The sequence below is a fragment of the Prunus mume genome, linkage group LG2, assembly GCF_029339155.1.
Source record: "Prunus mume cultivar Tortuosa linkage group LG2, ASM2933915v1, whole genome shotgun sequence".
In the NCBI taxonomy this organism is placed as follows: domain Eukaryota; kingdom Viridiplantae; phylum Streptophyta; class Magnoliopsida; order Rosales; family Rosaceae; genus Prunus; species Prunus mume.
Window position 1 is genome coordinate 19,892,336 of NC_142699.1, and position 18,606 is coordinate 19,910,941.

General features: G+C 37.7%; 4 protein-coding genes across 8 annotated transcripts; 2 read left to right on the forward strand and 2 right to left on the reverse strand.

The window, feature by feature from the left end:
- The first annotated feature begins 362 nt into the window (after positions 1 to 362).
- Positions 363 to 2,414, forward strand: LOC103321522 (eukaryotic translation initiation factor 5A-2). Its single transcript, XM_008223331.3, has 5 exons — positions 363 to 657; positions 1,343 to 1,465; positions 1,558 to 1,614; positions 1,737 to 1,811; positions 2,064 to 2,414. The coding sequence occupies exons 1-5, from the start codon at positions 535 to 537 to the stop codon at positions 2,163 to 2,165; spliced, it is 480 nt and encodes a 159-aa protein (XP_008221553.1). The 5' UTR covers positions 363 to 534; the 3' UTR covers positions 2,166 to 2,414.
- A 400-nt stretch (positions 2,415 to 2,814) lies between these two features.
- Positions 2,815 to 6,503, reverse strand: LOC103321523 (Amino acid kinase family protein). Of its 2 annotated transcripts, none has more exons than XM_008223332.3 (12): positions 6,242 to 6,503; positions 5,508 to 5,738; positions 5,192 to 5,289; positions 5,016 to 5,058; positions 4,563 to 4,624; positions 4,382 to 4,438; positions 4,100 to 4,135; positions 3,937 to 4,014; positions 3,645 to 3,711; positions 3,501 to 3,563; positions 3,291 to 3,394; positions 2,815 to 3,211 (listed from the first exon to the last, which is right to left on the reverse strand). In XM_008223332.3, exons 1-12 carry the CDS (start codon positions 6,321 to 6,323, stop codon positions 3,113 to 3,115), a joined length of 1,020 nt encoding a protein of 339 aa, XP_008221554.2. In that variant the 5' UTR covers positions 6,324 to 6,503; the 3' UTR covers positions 2,815 to 3,112. The 2 variants fall into 2 exon arrangements, with proteins under 2 accessions (XP_008221554.2, XP_008221557.2); XM_008223335.3 differs by having other exon boundaries at positions 5,508 to 5,664; positions 6,242 to 6,384.
- A 4,529-nt stretch (positions 6,504 to 11,032) lies between these two features.
- LOC103321524 (putative WRKY transcription factor 3) lies at positions 11,033 to 14,089 on the forward strand. Its single transcript, XM_008223336.2, has 4 exons — positions 11,033 to 11,682; positions 12,148 to 12,833; positions 12,927 to 13,082; positions 13,468 to 14,089. Exons 1-4 carry the CDS (start codon positions 11,242 to 11,244, stop codon positions 13,739 to 13,741), a joined length of 1,557 nt encoding a protein of 518 aa, XP_008221558.2. The 5' UTR covers positions 11,033 to 11,241; the 3' UTR covers positions 13,742 to 14,089.
- A 223-nt stretch (positions 14,090 to 14,312) lies between these two features.
- LOC103321525 (beta-hexosaminidase (DUF1336)) lies at positions 14,313 to 18,111 on the reverse strand. Of its 4 annotated transcripts, none has more exons than XM_008223337.3 (11): positions 17,807 to 18,111; positions 17,288 to 17,332; positions 16,592 to 16,980; positions 16,348 to 16,431; positions 15,988 to 16,230; positions 15,689 to 15,827; positions 15,440 to 15,602; positions 15,167 to 15,295; positions 14,890 to 15,084; positions 14,668 to 14,790; positions 14,313 to 14,577 (listed from the first exon to the last, which is right to left on the reverse strand). In XM_008223337.3, the coding sequence occupies exons 3-11, from the start codon at positions 16,854 to 16,856 to the stop codon at positions 14,467 to 14,469; spliced, it is 1,452 nt and encodes a 483-aa protein (XP_008221559.2). In that variant the 5' UTR covers positions 16,857 to 16,980; positions 17,288 to 17,332; positions 17,807 to 18,111; the 3' UTR covers positions 14,313 to 14,466. The 4 variants fall into 4 exon arrangements, with proteins under 4 accessions (XP_008221559.2, XP_008221560.2, XP_088902342.1 ...); XM_008223338.3 differs by having other exon boundaries at positions 15,988 to 16,212; positions 17,807 to 18,110; XM_089046216.1 differs by lacking the exon at positions 17,807 to 18,111 and having other exon boundaries at positions 17,288 to 17,428.
- Positions 18,112 to 18,606: the final 495 nt, after the last annotated feature.

The following is an 18,606-nucleotide window of genomic DNA, read 5'->3' on the forward strand; positions in this document are numbered from 1 at the left end:
GAAATTTTTTATTTTTTTATTATTTTTGATAACTCGAAATGGAAGCAATGAAACTACACCATAAACGGGCTTATTTTTTAGTTTCACTACTGCATAGCCCATGATTAGGAGAGCCCAAAAGAAAAGAAGAACGAAAATAGAAAAAAAATCGAAAATAGAAATTGTGCTGCATATTGCATAAAAAATATCTGAATGTACAGTTTCTTTATGGATTAGCAGCCCACGTGCCCATTTACCATTCGAGCGTCAACTTAACGCTAACTAACGATATTCTAATCAGATCCGTCCGTGAAGAGTCAAGCAATCCAACGGTGGACAGCGACCCTCACCCCCTTTCCTTAACCCAAAGAATATAATAAAATTGCTTGATCCAGAAACCCTAGAGTGCTCTTTCCTCTCTTCCAATTTCCTTAATAATCAACCCTTCCTATAATATAAATACCCACTTTCCCAAATCCCTCTCTTCCGCTTCTCGTCTCTCCCTTGATCCTCTCTTCACTCCTTCTCTGTCTCTCTCAGCGCTCAGAACCAGCCATGTCGGACGAGGAGCATCACTTCGAATCCAAGGCTGACGCCGGAGCTTCCAAGACCTATCCTCAGCAAGCTGGCACTATCCGCAAGAACGGTTACATTGTCATCAAGGGCAGGCCCTGCAAGGTTTGATCTCTTCGTTTTCTCGCCGATTCTCTTCCGATCTGAATGTCGTTTAGGACTTTGCTTATAGATCTTCTGTTTGTTAGGCTTTTCGTTCTATAGAGTTTTCTTTCTATTCGTAGTTATGATCTGGTATAATTGGGCATGATCAAGCTAGTTGTTCTTCTAATCAATCTGTGGAATGGATTCATCGAGATCGGATTTGATTTTTGTTGGATTTAATTTTAGGATTTTTTTTGTTTTCGATTTTCTTTTTTCCGACAGATTAGGTAGTGTTTAGCTGATCGATCGTGTATGAAATTCTGTAATTTTGATGTAGTTAATGTGAGGTCGTTCCACACTTTATGATTCAGATTTACCGTTCTAATAATAACTATCTGCATGTGACTGAAATTAATTGTGAGTTTTGTAAGCTGAAAAAATTTAATTATGGGTTCGTGATGTGGATGCTTCGAACCTCTTTATGTATACATATGCATATCAATTCACAGCTCTATCTAAATAAGATGTTAACTTTCTGCTATTTTCTCGTAGCTGTCTGTGGCTTTGCTGAGAATTTATTTGTGAAATTGCTTATTATATGCAGTTCCTCCTCTCTGTCATACTTGCGAATTTGTGAACATAGATGCGCACCTAACTAGTGGAGTGTTTGTTGGTTTGCTTTCTTTTTTTCTCTTTTTTGTAACAGGTTGTGGAGGTTTCCACTTCCAAGACTGGAAAGCACGGACATGCCAAGTGTCACTTTGTTGGTATTGATATCTTCACTGCCAAGAAGCTTGAGGATATTGTTCCGTCTTCCCACAATTGTGATGTACGAACCTCTTTAATATTTTGTCTAAACATTCAAGAATATCTTGTGTTTTTTTTTTTGGGTATATCAATGTCTTTATGTTTGTGTCATAGGTTCCCCATGTCAACCGTACTGACTACCAGCTGATTGATATCTCTGAGGATGGATTTGTAAGTTCACACTTTCCATAGTTCTTATAAATAAAAATGCTTTCTAGTTGTTGCTTATAGATACTCGTGCTATGTTATAAGGGTTTAACCTGACTTCATCATTTTTCTGCTGCGTGCTAAAGGTGAGTCTGCTGACTGAGAATGGTAACACCAAGGATGACCTGAGGCTTCCAACCGATGACAGTCTGCTTACGCAGGTTAGTGATTTTGTAATATGGACTATGTGCGGTATGAGATATTTATGTAGTGGTTGATTGAATTTCTCGTGTAGTGTGGACTTAATAATGTATCTGCATGTGGTCATTATTATGTTCACACATTTTTGGGCAAGTAGAGCACCAATATCTATTAAAAAAAACTCTCCCTTTCTTTTATAAGCTTCCTTTCTAATTCAGTTTCCTGTTGTTTATTGTCTTAATTGGTATTGTATTTCCTGGGATGTGATGCAGATCAAGGATGGCTTTGGTGAGGGGAAGGATCTGGTTGTTTCTGTCATGTCTGCTATGGGAGAGGAGCAGATTTGTGCTCTCAAGGACATTGGTCCAAAATAGTCGCGCTATGGTTCTTCCGGAGCACTTTTAGTTTTCAAATTGAAACTGGGACGGTTAATAGTATGTTTGGGGGTCACTATTCAGGAGCTTTTCTGGTTTAGAGGTGGCCTTGGCTTATAAGTGGATGTTGCCATTAATTAGCTTGTCATTATCAATATTTTTGTTCTGTTTACTGTCTGAAGAACCATGCCCAATTTCATGGTATTGGTGAGTTATATTGGAGACTGTATAGTACCTTTACTTGTTTTAGACTTGCAATTTCATGGTTTGGTTTTTGCCCGCACTGGGTCATTTCGTTCTGGATTTTTTTTCACCTTGTTCTATTGGTTTCGCATGAATTGTTACTTTGAATATTTCGGCTCTTTATGATAAACCAGTGTATCAACTTCGAAGTCGAATATGTTCTTGCTCTCTTGCTTGCCTTTGGTAACGTTCAAGGTTTTTTCTGTCGTGTGCTATCCAATTTCCCCAAATTCAACACTGGAAAATTGAACTATGGTGGGTACTTTATTATTCGTCGCTTGGTTATGAGTCGGGCCGTTTGTTTGCTCTTTGATCATATACGGCACAACGCCAAGTGCGGTGTTCAACTCTCTGATTCAGATGCTAGTCCAGTTGTTTGAGAGTTGGCTAAATGACTATAGAGCCATAGTTGTTAACCGTATGTTATTAACAACAATAATGCGTTTTCTATCCGTACATATTTTCTCACATAAACAATGAGTTTCATGCCTGTTGTAGAACCTGATAATTTTCTAACAATCAGTTTTCTGATCTTCTTGTGTTGTGACAATTCATCCTGTTTGTTTACGTCTTCTCCAAATGCCTGTATTGGTCTTTTCCAAATGCTGACTTTCAATACCTCTGTGAGGAGAAAAACTTCCCTATTCCCATTTCGTTGCTCCCCCTCTCCATATCTCTGCCTCCTCTGTTAAATCGATCGTAATTCATTTACTGGAAAACCGGATCGCGGTTCCAAGCCAGTCATCAGGAAGGTTGTCCTTCAATTCTCCACTAAAGGCTTTCAATGCATGGCTTGTAGCTGCCTGTACCCAGGTAAATATCTCAGGTTACACGTAGTAGAAGTGGAAGGGGTGGAAATTGAGGGGGGGATTAAATATTTACCTTTACAATATATACATCAATTCCGAGTTTCGCAATCGCTGCAGCTTCAGATATCTTGGTCAGCATTCCACCGGTTGTATCATGGGCTGCTACACTTGTTTCAACTGTTGACATGACAACCACCATCAATATGTGCACCATTTAGACAAACACTGCTACAAAGGACCCCTTCAGTTATTGTGATGTTAAAACTGCAGCAATCTTGCTCACCTTGCTTGTTCTTGTTCTGAAATGTTGGCTTCTCGATCGACCAGCTCCCATCTTTAGCCACAGCTGCAGTTGAAACTTTGGATGAGCCATCGCAATTTGACAAATCAACACAAAATTTCATTCATGCACAAATCCATTCCTTACCAATTTCTCTCAAGAGTACTGCATTTGGATCTGATGGTGGACGATCATAAACTCCCGAAACATCAGTCTTAAGTCCACATTAATATGAAAACAAACATTTATCCACTCGTATCAGATGATAATTTACAACTTACTAGAACAGTTCGAGATAAAGTTTCACCAGAAAAATATTCTTTTAGGCTGATTTAACTCCTAAGACGTCTATATCAACTATCAAGTTATGGACTATATTCAGATGTCAATTCCCAAAAAATAAATGCATGAAAAATTTCCATTCAGACACCGTGGATACGAGAAAAACAACGTATTCAGGCTTCAAGTGGGCTGCAAGATGACTGATGATGACATCTCCACTCAAGATGGTACAGTCCTGATTAGGAGAATCCATTAACAAGGTATCAGTACAAGTTAATTATAAGCAATATGCTAGTGCAATTCTGTAAGAGAGACCAAACCAGTAAGTCATCGAGCACGGCATCTCCATGCAAAACCTGGGAAACATGTAACAATCAAGATTAGTAACAAGCAAACATAAGAGAAGAAAAGTAGAAACCAACATTAAGCATACATCAAACATAACACAAAACATATCCAATCAAACTATTTGTATTCTTAATGCCAACCAGGCAATATTTCTGTTTAAAAAAAGTTCAAAACAGGAAAATAGAAACGACAGGATGAATGGTAGTAATACTGAGCCTTGAAATTATCATTGTCAATTAAAGAATACAACTTACAGGTACTAAACCAGATTCAATAGCCTTAGCCACTGCAGACAAATCAGCTGAAGCTATCTGCAGAAACAGGAAACGCAAGTTAGAAAAAGAAAATTAGTTACTCGCCCAAATAATTAATAAAAAGGAAATGGACCGTTAAATAACTTCAGGACCAAAGCTTAAGTGTAATCAAGCTACTGACATTTCTTTCACGGGTTGACCATCCACATGAAAATGGAGACATTCCTATGGAAGGAATACCCTCTGAAAGGAAAGCACAACAAAACTCATGAGATTGAAAGTAGGGTCCAGTTAAGCAGATAAATAGCAACCATGAAATCAGGATAGGGAAATGACAGTTTCATGCAGCTTTGAGAGCCACACAAAATAGATAAAACAATGTTTGTAGCATTCCTGAGCAAGCTGAGAACAAATACTGATCAGTCAAATTAACTAAAGAATCGATTAAATAACTAATTTTCTTCAACATTTAGCTCATAGTATCTGATACATAAGAGACATTGTTAGCCTAAAACTGAGAAAGTCCATATAAACCCTAAACCCTTGCACGGAATATAAGATGTGAAAAAGGTATATAGATAGAGATAGAATGAAAAATTTCTCTGAAGTTGGATTGAAATAGGTAGATCAGTACCCCTAGCTAGCGCTCTAACAATTTCAAGATTGAGCTTTGTAACCTGAAATAATTGAAGTAAACATGATACACAGGGAAATAATCTGCAAGAGACAAAAGTGAACTTAAAGCAAAATTTATAGATGTGATAAAGACTCAATGAACATAAAAGAATTCAACAAGGCGGCATATCTTACAGAGATGCGTGTGGCAACAAAACCAGCCTTCACAAGGGGTTGGTACAATCCACCTTTATGGACCCCAGATTTACTAGCTTGAAAATGCCCAAAAGAACCTGAAGCCACCATGGTAGACACAAATATCTTTAGAACTGGTTGAAAAGACTACATAGAAGATTGAGTTCTGCAGAGATGCAATGTACATATACTGATGTTTCCATTGTGGTACAAATTGTATGAAACAAATGACCAAGATTTACCATTTATCCGTACAATATTTTTCACAGTTCAATCCAACCAAGTTCCCATTCATGAATTAAGACAAGCATCTAACCTGCTCCATGAACAACTATAAAAGGGCTGGAATCCACAACTGGCCGATCTTCAAAATCACTTAGGGTAGATGAGATTTCTGATTCTCCGGGTTGCTTGCTCCAATCCATCCCAAGAACCTCCCCAGAATTCGACCCCGTGGTCATTGATTGCCTCAGCTGCGAGGAAACTGTCTTCAGATTTTCTTCATTTATGGTCTCTAATTCATTCTTGCAAGTAATTGCTGCACCTCCTACACTATATAAAAATCTTATTGTAACAACCTATAGAAACTATATGAACAAATCCTTCGCAACACCTCTTGTGTAACTTTCATATTCTTAGAGTAAAATATCTGTCACGTATATTACTATGATGAACAAAACAACCATTCATCCATATTAGCTTCTTTAGTGACAAGTGACATAACATAAGATTCGCCAAATTCAAAACGAAATGTGTTTCCTCGATTTATATTGATTCCATTAAAAGTTCCATAATTGAAGCAGGAAATAAACACAAGATGGGATTAAAATTTATCAGCTGCCCATTAATCAAGTACCCCAAATTGACTTTTATAGACCTTCTTTATTTGGGCAATTAGTTTTCTGGGTCAGATGAAGAAAAAGAAAAAAACTACAAATGAGAGTATATAAAGGCTTCACAAACTGATTAAGTTCTAGTGTTGTGGCGATTAAATTCTACTAAAGGAAACAAAATAAGATTAAATAAAAATAAGGGGGTAAAGAACCAGACCGAGTTTGACGATGCAACGAACCGGTTTCGTTAGACAGATGGAAGCGCTTTGGTGCTGCTGCTTTGTGTTGCTCACCTCCATTTTGCAATTTCTGGGTTATTGATCTAAAGCTCTGGGCTTTTCTTTTCTCTGTGAAGTTTAAGGTGCAGCAGATTCGCACGCAGTCAATGGAATCAGAGCTCAAAACAAAGTTCCTCCGAGGTTATTTTCTTTTGCCAAAAAGGGTTCTCGCAGGAAGGGGAAAAAAGCAACTTATTTCCCAATTAGCTAAAAAAAGTTCTCAACTTTAATTGATAATTGTAAGGCCACATTACAGTTTTAGACCTGTATTAAGTTGATGGGTCAAATGCCAATATGGTCTAGTCGCCTGGACTTGCAGAACTATAATCTCCTGTTTGAATCCAAATGACAATTTAATTGAGTATATTTTACGACCAAATTATTTATTAAATTTCAAATTTATCTTAATATAAAATAATCAAAAAAGATATATTAAATTATGAAATAAATGTAATTTTAATAAATACACCTTACTCCACACATTCAACCCTAATCAAACGTAGTAATTTTTTGCTATTACTTTTATTTTCAATACTAATTTACTATGAACTGCGAATGTGTTCTTCTATGATCGGGTCTTTTGTTTTTATTTTTTATTTCTTGGGTAATGATCATTTTCAGGATGTTAGAGCTTAAAGCTATTACATTAGTTGCTGCTTTATCTGAATACGATTTTGAGGCAGAGGCTATGGCTTTCTATGTGTATCTTGCTGAAGAGTGAGAAAGTAAGAGTCAGCTTAGAATTGGAAAAATTTATGCATCTCTGATAATTTACTGAAAGAGACCATTTTGACTGAAGTGAATTAGATTATTTCTTTATGTGAATTACATTCTTGCATCACATATCAGTTAGATATAACAGAAGGACTGTTGGTTTTCTTCCATTGATCCGTGTAGAAAAGGGTTGGATTACCCCCAAGATCTGATTTTGTGTTGTAGAAAACTATGATGATTATGTTTTGCTTACGGCCATGGAGTGGTTTTATAACGACGTTGAGTATATTAATGGAGAAAAAATTTCGTTTAATGTGTTCCTCGTGTTGTGGAATTTGCAAGTCTGGAAACCACTTGGTCCGACTTTTTCTGAATAAATTACTTTTGTAAAATATTAGAATATTGGACATTTATGGAGGAATGGTGTAAATGTATTTTTTTAGACTTTTGATACAGTGTATTAGAGTATACTAGAGGTATTTTGGTAGTTAAATAAAGTGTATTTAGTTAATTTTAGGATTTGTTTAACAACACTCAATACTATTAAGTACTCATGTTTGGGATTATGTTGGAATTGAATGACTTTTTAATATTCTTGCTGCAGATGTAAATCTTTCTATTTGTTTCTAATAAAATTTTCCAGTGACTTTGACAAAAAAAAAATATCATTAAGTGTACTTAATTAATTTTTGGTAGGTATAGCTTTTCTAATCTAATTTAGGTTAGGATTAAAAGTAAGGCCAAAAATCATTTTTGGTCATTGTAGTTTGGCACTTCAACCATTTTTGACCTTATAGTTTCAATTTTGTCAATTTTGTCATTATAATTTCATAATTGTAGCAATTTAAGAACCATTCTAATTTTCATCAAATTATTCTAATTTTTGTTATCTATTTAAGGGTATTTTGGTCCAAACTTGCATCCCCTCCCCCAACCCATCAACAGTCACAAGCAGTCCCCACCCAACCCCAGCCAACCACCAAACCCTGTAACTGAACTCAAACACATCCTCCCAAGGCTACCCCAACCCCAACAAATGTACAAGGCATAAGCTAGCAAGTCGAGAGCTATGTTCCAATAGTTGCACCAAGATTGACTGGCGTCTCCAAGCAATACATACGAGATCGAGTTGGGAGAAAGAGGGCAAATTGAGGAGAGATTGGAAGTGGGACTTTTGTTGGGGGCTGTGGAGACGGTTGCCCCTCTGATTTTAGCCCAATTATGTTTTGGGTTCCTTATGTTTTTATTCAATTGTTGATTGTGTTCTTGTTGTTTTATTTATTTATTTTAACATTCACTACTTTTCTTGCACAAATTGTTAAATACATATAGATCTATGAGTCCATGATATCATGGGGTTAGGGCGGCCTTGGGAAGCTATGGTGGCTGTAGGGATGGCAAAAATCCAAGGTCCCGACCCTAACAGGGGGAGATTTCAAGGCCAAATGGGTATCGGGTGCGGGGACCCCCGAACTTGAAAAATCCCCGATGGGTATGGGGAGAGGATAGTATTGGCGTCCCTATCCCCGAACCCGACTCGAAAATTTATATGTTTATATTTAAATAAATAAATATATAACTAGCCAATTGGTTTTCTTTTTTCTTTTTTCTTTTATTTTTAGAATTAAGAAAAGATAACATGGGTAGTTATGTTCCATAAAAGTATGAACTATTATTTGATTTTGTTTTTAATTTTAATTTTTTTAATATGAAAATAATGTGAATTTACCATATTATCCTTATTTAATTAATAATTTTAATTCTTAATGTTTGAATTAATCAATGATATTTTCTGGTATTTTGAATGTTTCACCATTCTCTGAATTTTGCTTTATATATATAGATTATAATATTTATGTTTAACCCTAAGTTATCATCCCTCTCCTAATTCTTTCTAATCTTCTTTGGAATTTCATATTGAAGTGATTTTGAATAGTTGAGTTGAACTTTATAGTTAATTTGGATGTGTTGAATGATAAATTAATATGAAACTTAATGTTAAAATATATGATAAAAAAAATAGGGGATTCGGGGCCGGTATGGGGGATAGTCCCCCGACGAAGACGGGAATGAGGATTCCCTGAAACCTATTAAACGGGGATGGGTTTGGGGACGAGGGAGGAGACGGGGATGATATTGTCATACCCGGCCCCTACCCGACCCGTTGCCATCCCTAGGTGGCGGTTAGTTACAGGGGTGTCGTGGCTAGTTGGGGTTGGGTGGTACTGTTCTTCAATATTGGCTTGTTGGGGAGGGGATGCAAGTTAGGACCAAAATACCCCTGAATAGATAACAGAAGTAAGAATAATTTGACAGAAATTAGGATTATCCTTAAATTGCTACAAATATGAAACAACGATGATAAAATTGATGAAATTGAAACTATAAGTTCAAAAGTGATTGAAGTGTCAAATTATAGAACTTAAAGTGACTTTTGTCCTAAAAGTAAAACCAGTGGTTTTTAAAGTAATAAATAGGTGAAAGGGACTCTTTTGGGAACTGGAATGTGATTGTGATTGTGTATGTTCATATAATGAACACGTTGAGCGACTTATATAGTACGGAGGAGGTAGGTGGTTCTTCCTTCATCTGGACAACAATTCCTGGCAGAATATGTGTGGCCACGATCTCATCCTGTTATGGTAGCATATCAATTTATTTATACACACATATATATATATATATTAAAAATATAAGAACGCACGTTGTCTGCAGATGATGAATAATATATAACAAATATCACTTGCACATTTATTAATTTTATCCACTATTTATAATGCGTTGGATTTTTTTGTGAGCTTTGGGCCGTTGGATTTTCGGATAAACAAAACAATAAAGACAGCAGGCAAGGTTATCTACAAGCCTGGGGCTTACAGCTTGAGATAAGAACACCGACAATTTAGTTTTCTAAACTCAACTTGTAACATGTAACATGTACGTATCTATGTATGTATCGATATATGTATCTGCGTGTAGCTTGTTCAGTTTGTGCAGTTTGCGATTGCGACTGTTGCAGCACACAGACAACACTGACTGACAGACAGCGCTCCATTCCCCGTTCCCTCCCATGATTTTAATTTTTAGTACCAACCAATAGTCTATGCAATTCATCCACTCTCCTCTTTACTATTATCGTTATAAGTCAATCACCATACGTGCTCCCACATTACTTAATAATATGAGATGTTTATGCAAAAATTTCACACCCGTAAGAAGGGGTGTGTTAAGTCTCTCCACTTATTACCAGTTAAATTAGCATTAGTGCTCGCATTCTAATAGATTGTATGGTAGACAGACTCGTGCCAACTGAAAACAACAACCTTTTCCATCATTTACCAAAAATAAAACCACATTTACAAGATTTAATATTTAAATTTATCTTATTCTCCTAAACTTCAAACAGAAATTATAACCTATGCTGTGCATTAGTCATTGAGAAGTGGGAATTGGGGGCATAGACTGCAGTGTATGAATTTGCTTAGATTTTAATCAACACTTGTCGCATGCTTTAATCCCAAATAGTATTTTCAGAATTATAGTGGTTTTCAGTAATTATTATAGAGTTCGAGTCTTAACATTCGTCACATTTTCACTTTCCAGCCTTATACTGCCAAATTTTATCAATTAGTAACATTAATAATAGCATACAAAATTAATATATTGTTAACCAACATTTTAAAAGAAACCCACCACCTCACATGAGAGAGAGGATTCCATAGCTGATACTGATAGGACCATAATCCGGATGTCCAGTAAACCGCTTCTCCGGCAAATCACTGTGTTTTCAATTTTATTTATTTATTATTATTATTAATCTGCTCTCAAAACCTTTACATTTGGAAGATTTGGAAGTTTTGAACATCCTTGATTGATATCCTACGCACACACAAAGAAAAAAAAAAAAATCCCGTAGTTTCCGGAAAGTCTTCGGGGCATTGTCGTCATTTCGCATCTAAGCTGGAGCACGGAGGCAGTGGTAGTTACCGCCACCTACACCAAACAACAAATCCCATAAATAAAAAAGACAAAAACAGAAAAGAAAAGGGAAAATCAGAGAGAGCTTTTTCGTATCTGCGGCGTGGACTTTTTGCTGAATTTCAGATCCACAGAGCCGAAAAAAACCACATCGACACTCAGACAGACAAAGCAAACAAAACAACACAGAAAGAGAAAAAAAGCAGAGAGAGAGTTAGTTGAAAGTTCTGGCCACTGGCTTGTCGATCAAATGGCTGAGAACCAAGAGCAGCCACCGGGCCCACCGCCGTCCACTTCATCGTCACCCTTTAAATCAGTTGCTGCTCCTCCTCCTCCTCCTCCGCAGCGCCCTACGATCACCCTCCCTCCGCGCTCCTCTTTCGAGACGCTCTTCAACTCCGGCGGCGCCAATAGTGGGCCGGGTTTCGGCCTCGGCTTCAGCCCAGGGCCCATGACGCTCGTCTCCAGCTTCTTGTCCGATGGCGAAGACTGCAAGTCCTTCTCTCAGCTGCTCGCAGGAGCCATGTCTCCGGCGGCCAGGCCGCCTGGCTTCCCTCAGCTCGAAGACCGAGGCTCCGGCGACGGCGACGACAACTCCGATTTCCGGTTCAAGCAGAACAGACCGTCGCCGATGTTTTCGGTCCCGTCTCCGGGCTTGCTCGACTCGCCGGGGCTCTTCTCGCCTGGTCAGGTACTCAACTCATTTACCGTTACCTCTTCTTGCTAGCTTATTTGAGAGTTGGGCATTTTTGAAAAGTTTCGTTTTTTTTTTTTTAATGTTTAGATTTTTCCGACTTCAATGTCTTGTCTTTAGTTGCTGCCTAGACTGAGGAAAAAATGGTAACTTTATTTATTTATAAAGAACTGACGAGAAAAGAAAGTAGAAATTTTTTGATAGATTGAGTCCGTTTTAAATGGCGGCAAGTAGTTGTAATTAAGGTACAGATTAAAGATTCTAAATTTAGTAACTTTTTTTTGTTTTTTGCCCGGGGAAGTGGGGAATCTGGCAATGGTTCTGGGTTCTTAGAATTGATTCACTTGTTTTTTAGGAAAATTGGATAAAGCTACTTCAAACCAATCTGCTTAGGGCTTTGTTGTTGCTTTGATACGCTACTTGGAATCGGTTTCTTATGGTTGTGATTTTTGTTTCATGTAGGGACCCTTTGGAATGACACACCAGCAGGCCCTAGCACAGGTCACAGCTCAGGCTGCACAATCCTCTTCCTATTTCCATATCCCAACTGAATACTCATCTTCTTTATCGACAGCGCCCGCCACATCCTTGACACAGCTTCCAGCCTTTACTTCCGATTCAACAGCACCCCAGGAGATGCCATCTGGAGCAGCTGACTCTGGGGTGGCTATAAAAGAATCATCTGACATCTCCCATTCTGATCAGAGATCCCAACCGTCTTCGTTTACTGTTGATAAGCCTAATGATGATGGATACAATTGGCGTAAATATGGGCAGAAGCAGGTGAAGGGCAGTGAGTTTCCTCGAAGTTATTACAAATGCACGCATTCAAATTGTCCTGTTAAGAAGAAGGTCGAGCGCTCAATTGATGGACAAATAACTGAGATTATTTACAAGGGTGAGCACAACCATGAACGTCCTCAGTCCAAGCGTGCAAAGGATTCTGGAAATCCGATTGGAAACATTCAGGCGAATCCTGACTTAGCTTCCCAAGTTCATGGTGGGCATTTGAACAAATCTAAGAAGGGTCAGGAATCTAGCCAAGCAACACATGATCATTTATCTGGGACTAGTGACAGTGAGGAAGTAGGAGATGCTGAAACCAGAGTAGATGAAAAAGATGAAGATCAACCTGACCCAAAGAGACGGTAGATATTTTATGTAGATATGGATATGCATACTTGTGGTATAGTTAATGTTCCCTGTTTGTCTTGTATCCTTAACACCTTTCCTTTTTCCAGAAATACAGAGGTTAGGGCAGAGCCAGCTTCTTCACATCGGACTCTGACAGAGCCTAGAATCATAGTGCAAACAACCAGTGAAGTCGATCTTTTAGACGATGGCTATAGGTGGCGCAAGTATGGGCAGAAAGTCGTCAAAGGCAACCCTTATCCGCGGTAATACTGCTTATCCTAATTTCTAAGCTTAGTCATATTTACTGTTCGAATATAATAGACTTTTTCAAGGAGGTTTGGTGCTGATCTTTAGTTTGATTTTGAGGACGGAACTAGATTTTCTTATGTGACTACAAAACTAACGTTTTATGTCCTTCACATGGCATAAAATGTTTAAAAATCCATTGCCATATAATTACTTGTCATTAACTGTTTACAAATCTAATAGCATAGATTTAAATCCTGGAAAATGAATTTTGAGAGCTGAACCTTCTAGTTTTCATTGCCTATTCTCTTTATGTTGCCTAACATTTTCAATAAAAGGAGTATATCCTTTGGTGCATGGTTGGTTAAAAAAGTTCCTCATCTGTCATGCTGCATTCTGCAGGAGCTATTACAAATGCACGTTCCCTGCCTGCAATGTCCGTAAGCATGTAGAGAGAGCCTCGACAGATCCTAAAGCTGTCATAACAACGTATGAGGGAAAACATAATCATGATGTACCAGCTTCTAAAACTGGCAGCCACTACGCAGCCAACAACAATGCCTCAAATCTAAGAGCAGTCAACGCAGGAACTGAGAAGATTAACAAGATGGATCTTAGAAACAATGACCAACAGCCTATAGCACGTTTACGCTTAAAAGAAGAACAAATAACATGATTTCTGTGAGTTTCAACAGGAAAACAAGCAAGAGTCGGAGAACTTGAAATTTCCACGAAGCAGGCAAAAGTTGTATGCGATCTTTGTCTGAATCTGTTTTTCACTCCAGACCGTAGTTTTGACCAAGGCCAATTACGCAATTGCTAGTGTACAAATGAGAAAGGAAGAAGTCAGGTCAAATTTTTGTTGTATGTAAACTAATTAACAAGCATACTGTATTAAAATTTTACAACTTCTGTGCATTCTTTTGTATATGGAAACAGTGATGTTTTATATGATTATTTGCATCGGTGTTTGAACTGAAAATCCCCGAAATTATAACGACTTTCGGCTTTGCCTATTTCTTTTCGTTCTTGAATTAGAGTCTTTTTTTGTAGAAAAGTATTTAATAGGTAGTTTGAGCACATGGTTATGTGATTAGAATCCTCTGTTACAAGTTTTTATGATTGCTGCTGCATCAATGGCGTGTTAATTCTCATCACCACAACCCGCAACTTGATCCGTTTATGAAACATGATCATTTATCTCTTCTTTTATCAAAACCTAAATAAGCAACCTGCAATCTCGCATATAACTTTAAGTCCTCAGTTTGTTTATAAGATTTGTTACCAATTTATGATCATGTGGGTTACAGATCTCATGTTTACACCATTGAATTGAATTGGTCGCAGTGAAATTACAGGCTTTTAAATGCAAACCCTCCAGGATCCAGGTGCCTGTCCAAATCAGTCATCCATAGTTACAAGCGTAGGTATTTGACCATGGTTTACAAATTCCATCTTATTCAAGCGCAGGCAGCACAAGACTTGCTCTGGCAATTCTTCTTGTTTTTGTGCCTGCCAAAACCAGCAAAGAAAACCCCAAGTCAGTGTAAAAGTAAAAACTGGATGCTCAAAAAAAAAAAAAGGGTTTCATATTGAATGTACCTGGATTGTTAATCCCAAATCAAGCACGCCGTTGGTCAAACGCTCTCTGAATGATTCAAGTCCTTTCCTGGATATGTAGCTGAACCTATGGATATCTAGGTCAATCTCAAAGTAATTAGGTCCCTGTCAAATAGATTGCAGAGGTCCAGTTAGCTGAAAGCACTGGTTTAGTTTATACGAGAACAAGAAATATATGTTCTTTTTCTTTTGTTTTCTTTTTACCCTGTAGAAATTGTGTTGAGGGCGGGAAAGCACAGGCTTATCATTATAAGCAGATAGAAGCTTCCTTTCTGCAGAACTCAACTGGAGGTCATCTGGATTGACCAATCCAGCCATGATTTTTAGCCTTTCCCTGAAGGGAACCACTGAATCCTTTGCAAACCCTTTTACTTTTTCTGTCTCGTCCTCAACAAATTTCTGTAACAGAACAAAACATAAAGAAAGTCATACTCTGTGCACCCAGATCAGAGATATGGAAATTGGAAAATTGATGTAGTACCCTGATACTGTCTTGAAACTGAGCAGATATCTCTTTGTCAAAATTTTCATTCACTTTAAAATACAATACAAGACTCATGCCTTCCCCGTCGCAATCACCAAGGAACATTGTGGCAGGATAAGTAGGCAACTGCAACAACACCAGAATCAATTCACAAGAAGTTTTCTATATACAGTGACGAATGCTATGAAATTGCACCTCAGTTTTACAACTACAACACCATCAAAACTGAGCCTACAGCAAAGTATTTTGGGGTAAAGAGGGAGAGAGAACCTGTATATTAACAATCAGGAGGGAAGGAACTTTGTCATGTGGTTTTACAGAAGGAAGCTCAAGATGCTGAGCAATGTGATCTCTCTTTCGGGGGCAGATAAACAAATCAACACCAATTGGTACGTATGAGCTGTAGTTTGGAGCAGGGTACTTCTGTTTATCTCTGCATAATAAATTTTTCATGTTTAGACCATCAAAATCAATGATCAAGAAAAAACAAAATTAGGAACAGGCAAACAACTAGCATACTTGAAATAATTCTCGCCACGGAGCTTAAATACTGAAGGTGGAACTGCAGACCAGGATCCAGGACTTGGCTTATCATCGGTTGAACAAGGAATGCGAAGTCCTGCTCTTGGGCGAAATAAGTATTTATGATCAGACGCACCTGTTCATGCACTTGTTACACTTAGTATTGCAGCAGTCTGTGTGTATGCTTAAACTCATATTTAAGCAATGTTAGTGGATAATAAAATGCAGCATCACATTGCTATCTCATAATCACAAAACCCATATACATTCTGCAGAAACTTATATTAGGTACTCACCGGTCTTTTCACTTTCGTCGATGGATTTCCTCTTATAAGAGAGCATGATAACTGCCGGTTGCTTAGGGTTCTTGTCATTAAAACTGACTTGGGTTTTCTCTACCGAATGGCGTGCATTTCCATCTATTTTCAGGTAACTTTCATAGAACCCCTCATACTTGCATCCATTATCTACAATGCATGATGCACTTTCATACTGGACCAATTGACCATTTGGGATATTACCTGCTAAAGGAAACCCATCTGACACCCAGAAAGACAGAACTAGTGTTGGCTATAATTCACAATTGCCACACACACACACACACACAAAATGAACAATCACTTTTGGTAATTTGTGATGAGATTTAAGTTCATTACCTCCATGCACACTGCAGAAGTCATCTTCTGAATCAGATTCCATAATACTGAGGGAGTCAAACCATGCCTCCCCTGGGCATTTCCCTGCACATAGTTGAAATATTTACAGTCAGAAATCACATCTTCTTTTGCTTGTTAACTCTTCATACTGCTCCTCTGTTTGATATAATTTCAATTCACATCTTCTATGTACTTCTAGTTATTTAACAGACAAATTCTTAAGTCCTAAACACTTCAAACTTACCCCCATTTCCATCAATCTGACTGTGGTTCCATTGAAGCTGAGTGAGGTGAAATGTGCCACTAGAAACCTCAGATCTCTTGCAGGTAGTTGCAGCACCTTTCTCAAAGTCAAGATGTACAAACTCACTAACAGACCGTCTCGTAGCTGAATCAGAATTGGAGGTGACAACCTTCTTCATCTTTCTCCCCCGGCGTCTGGCAACTCTGCGGACCCTTTTCTGCTGGGCTTTAATAGTTGCATGAGGTTTTGAAACACAGACACCCATCACAAAGCTCCTCTCTACAAAAAAAACACACAACTACTTCTTCCTTGAAGTAATGTGCCAACTTTGCAAAAACAGAAGACACACTGGATGTAGAGCAGTCTACATATACATATACATTTAACCTCTGCAAGCCAATAAGAAGATATAAGAGCAAGCTATGCCAACTCAATATGATTGGTTGTGTGGAGTTCAAAAACAAACTGTACAATAATAAAGGGAAAATATGAGAGGTAGCTTGGATGTGCATTAACGAAGAATCCAACATTTTCCTGCTACAACATATTGAAGTTGGCATGGACCCAATCAGTCCAATCACTTCTAAACATACAATTAATACACAACTTTTTTTTTCTTCTTTTTTTTTCAGAGAACATCTGTACAAATTCATTTGACAGAACTTAAAGCGCGTAGCCGAATTTAAAAATAGTTACCTTCAATTCAAATGATAGTATCACTTGGCCACTTTTGAGAAAAACCTGAAGATAACCCCAACAAGAAAAAAGACAGAGAGAGAAAAAAAAACCATCAATAAATTCTGAATGCAATTACAAACCCACCACCAGGTGAGTATTCTTGAAGACATTCCATCTGTTAACGTTTTATGTATGTTTTGACAGAGAACCAATGGAACACGAAATATTGGAAAATTTATGTCTGCACTGCACAAGTCCCCCTCAGTCATGAATCATGATCGAAAAGACAAGAGAAGAGGCTGATAATTTGAGAACCAGAACCAGTTATGATGTTAAAAGAAATTAATACATCTGATCGTGTGGTACAAAGAGAGTGGTTGCAATGTGTTATGAACCATTAAAGAAACAGTAAATGCGCAATCATATTCAATGCATTAAAGTTTTAAAAATAAAATAGTGGAAGCAAAAAACGTACGTTGGATCAGATTTTATGGGGAAAAAAACAGAGAAAGAAACATGCAAATTGAAATTGCAGACCTTGAGGGACTTAGAATTGATATTCCGGCATGAAAATAAGAGGAGGAAAACCGGCGTTCCCTGTGAGGAACTCGGCCTCCTTCTTTGAACTTGTCTCTGTTTTTCTGTCTCTCTCTGTTTTCAACCAACCTTTGCTGCTTTAAATCCAAATGAATTTTCCACACAGGAAATGCGAAACAGATTATAACGGCGAGAAGACAGAAAACACCTCACAAAACCCAACACACAGAGAGAAAGAGAGAGAGAAAGAAAGACAGGCTCCGTTGAATTCGGATCCTATTTTCCTTTTAAATCTCCATCTCTCTGTCTTCCTCTGTCTTCCTCCCCTGCTTTATCTTCTTTTTTTTGGGTGGCTTTTTTTAATTAATTTTTTTTTTTTGGTTAGTTGTTTTTTAGGTGGGATTTTAATTTGATGGTATGGCTTAATTATCAGGGTTTTAGAAATTACACCCACCCACCTCATACGCGTTCTATTCTTCTCCTCTTCTCCTCTGCTGCCAATGTCATCCTTCAACAAACCATATTTTTAGACTCACTATTTTGCTTGGGTTTAGTTTTTTTTTTCTTTCCTTTTTTGGATTAATTTTCGTATTGCCATTGACTTGTTTTAATCAATGTGGTGTATTCTAATATTAGGTTGAAGTAGTTTCAATCAAATTCATAAGTGACTGTGCAGAGTATGCCTATGTGCAATAAATAATGCAGCTGAATCTTGATTCAATCGCAATAAATAATGCAGCTCTATATATATATATGTTATATCATATGTAACTGAGTGCTGAAAAAACTTGTGAAATGAA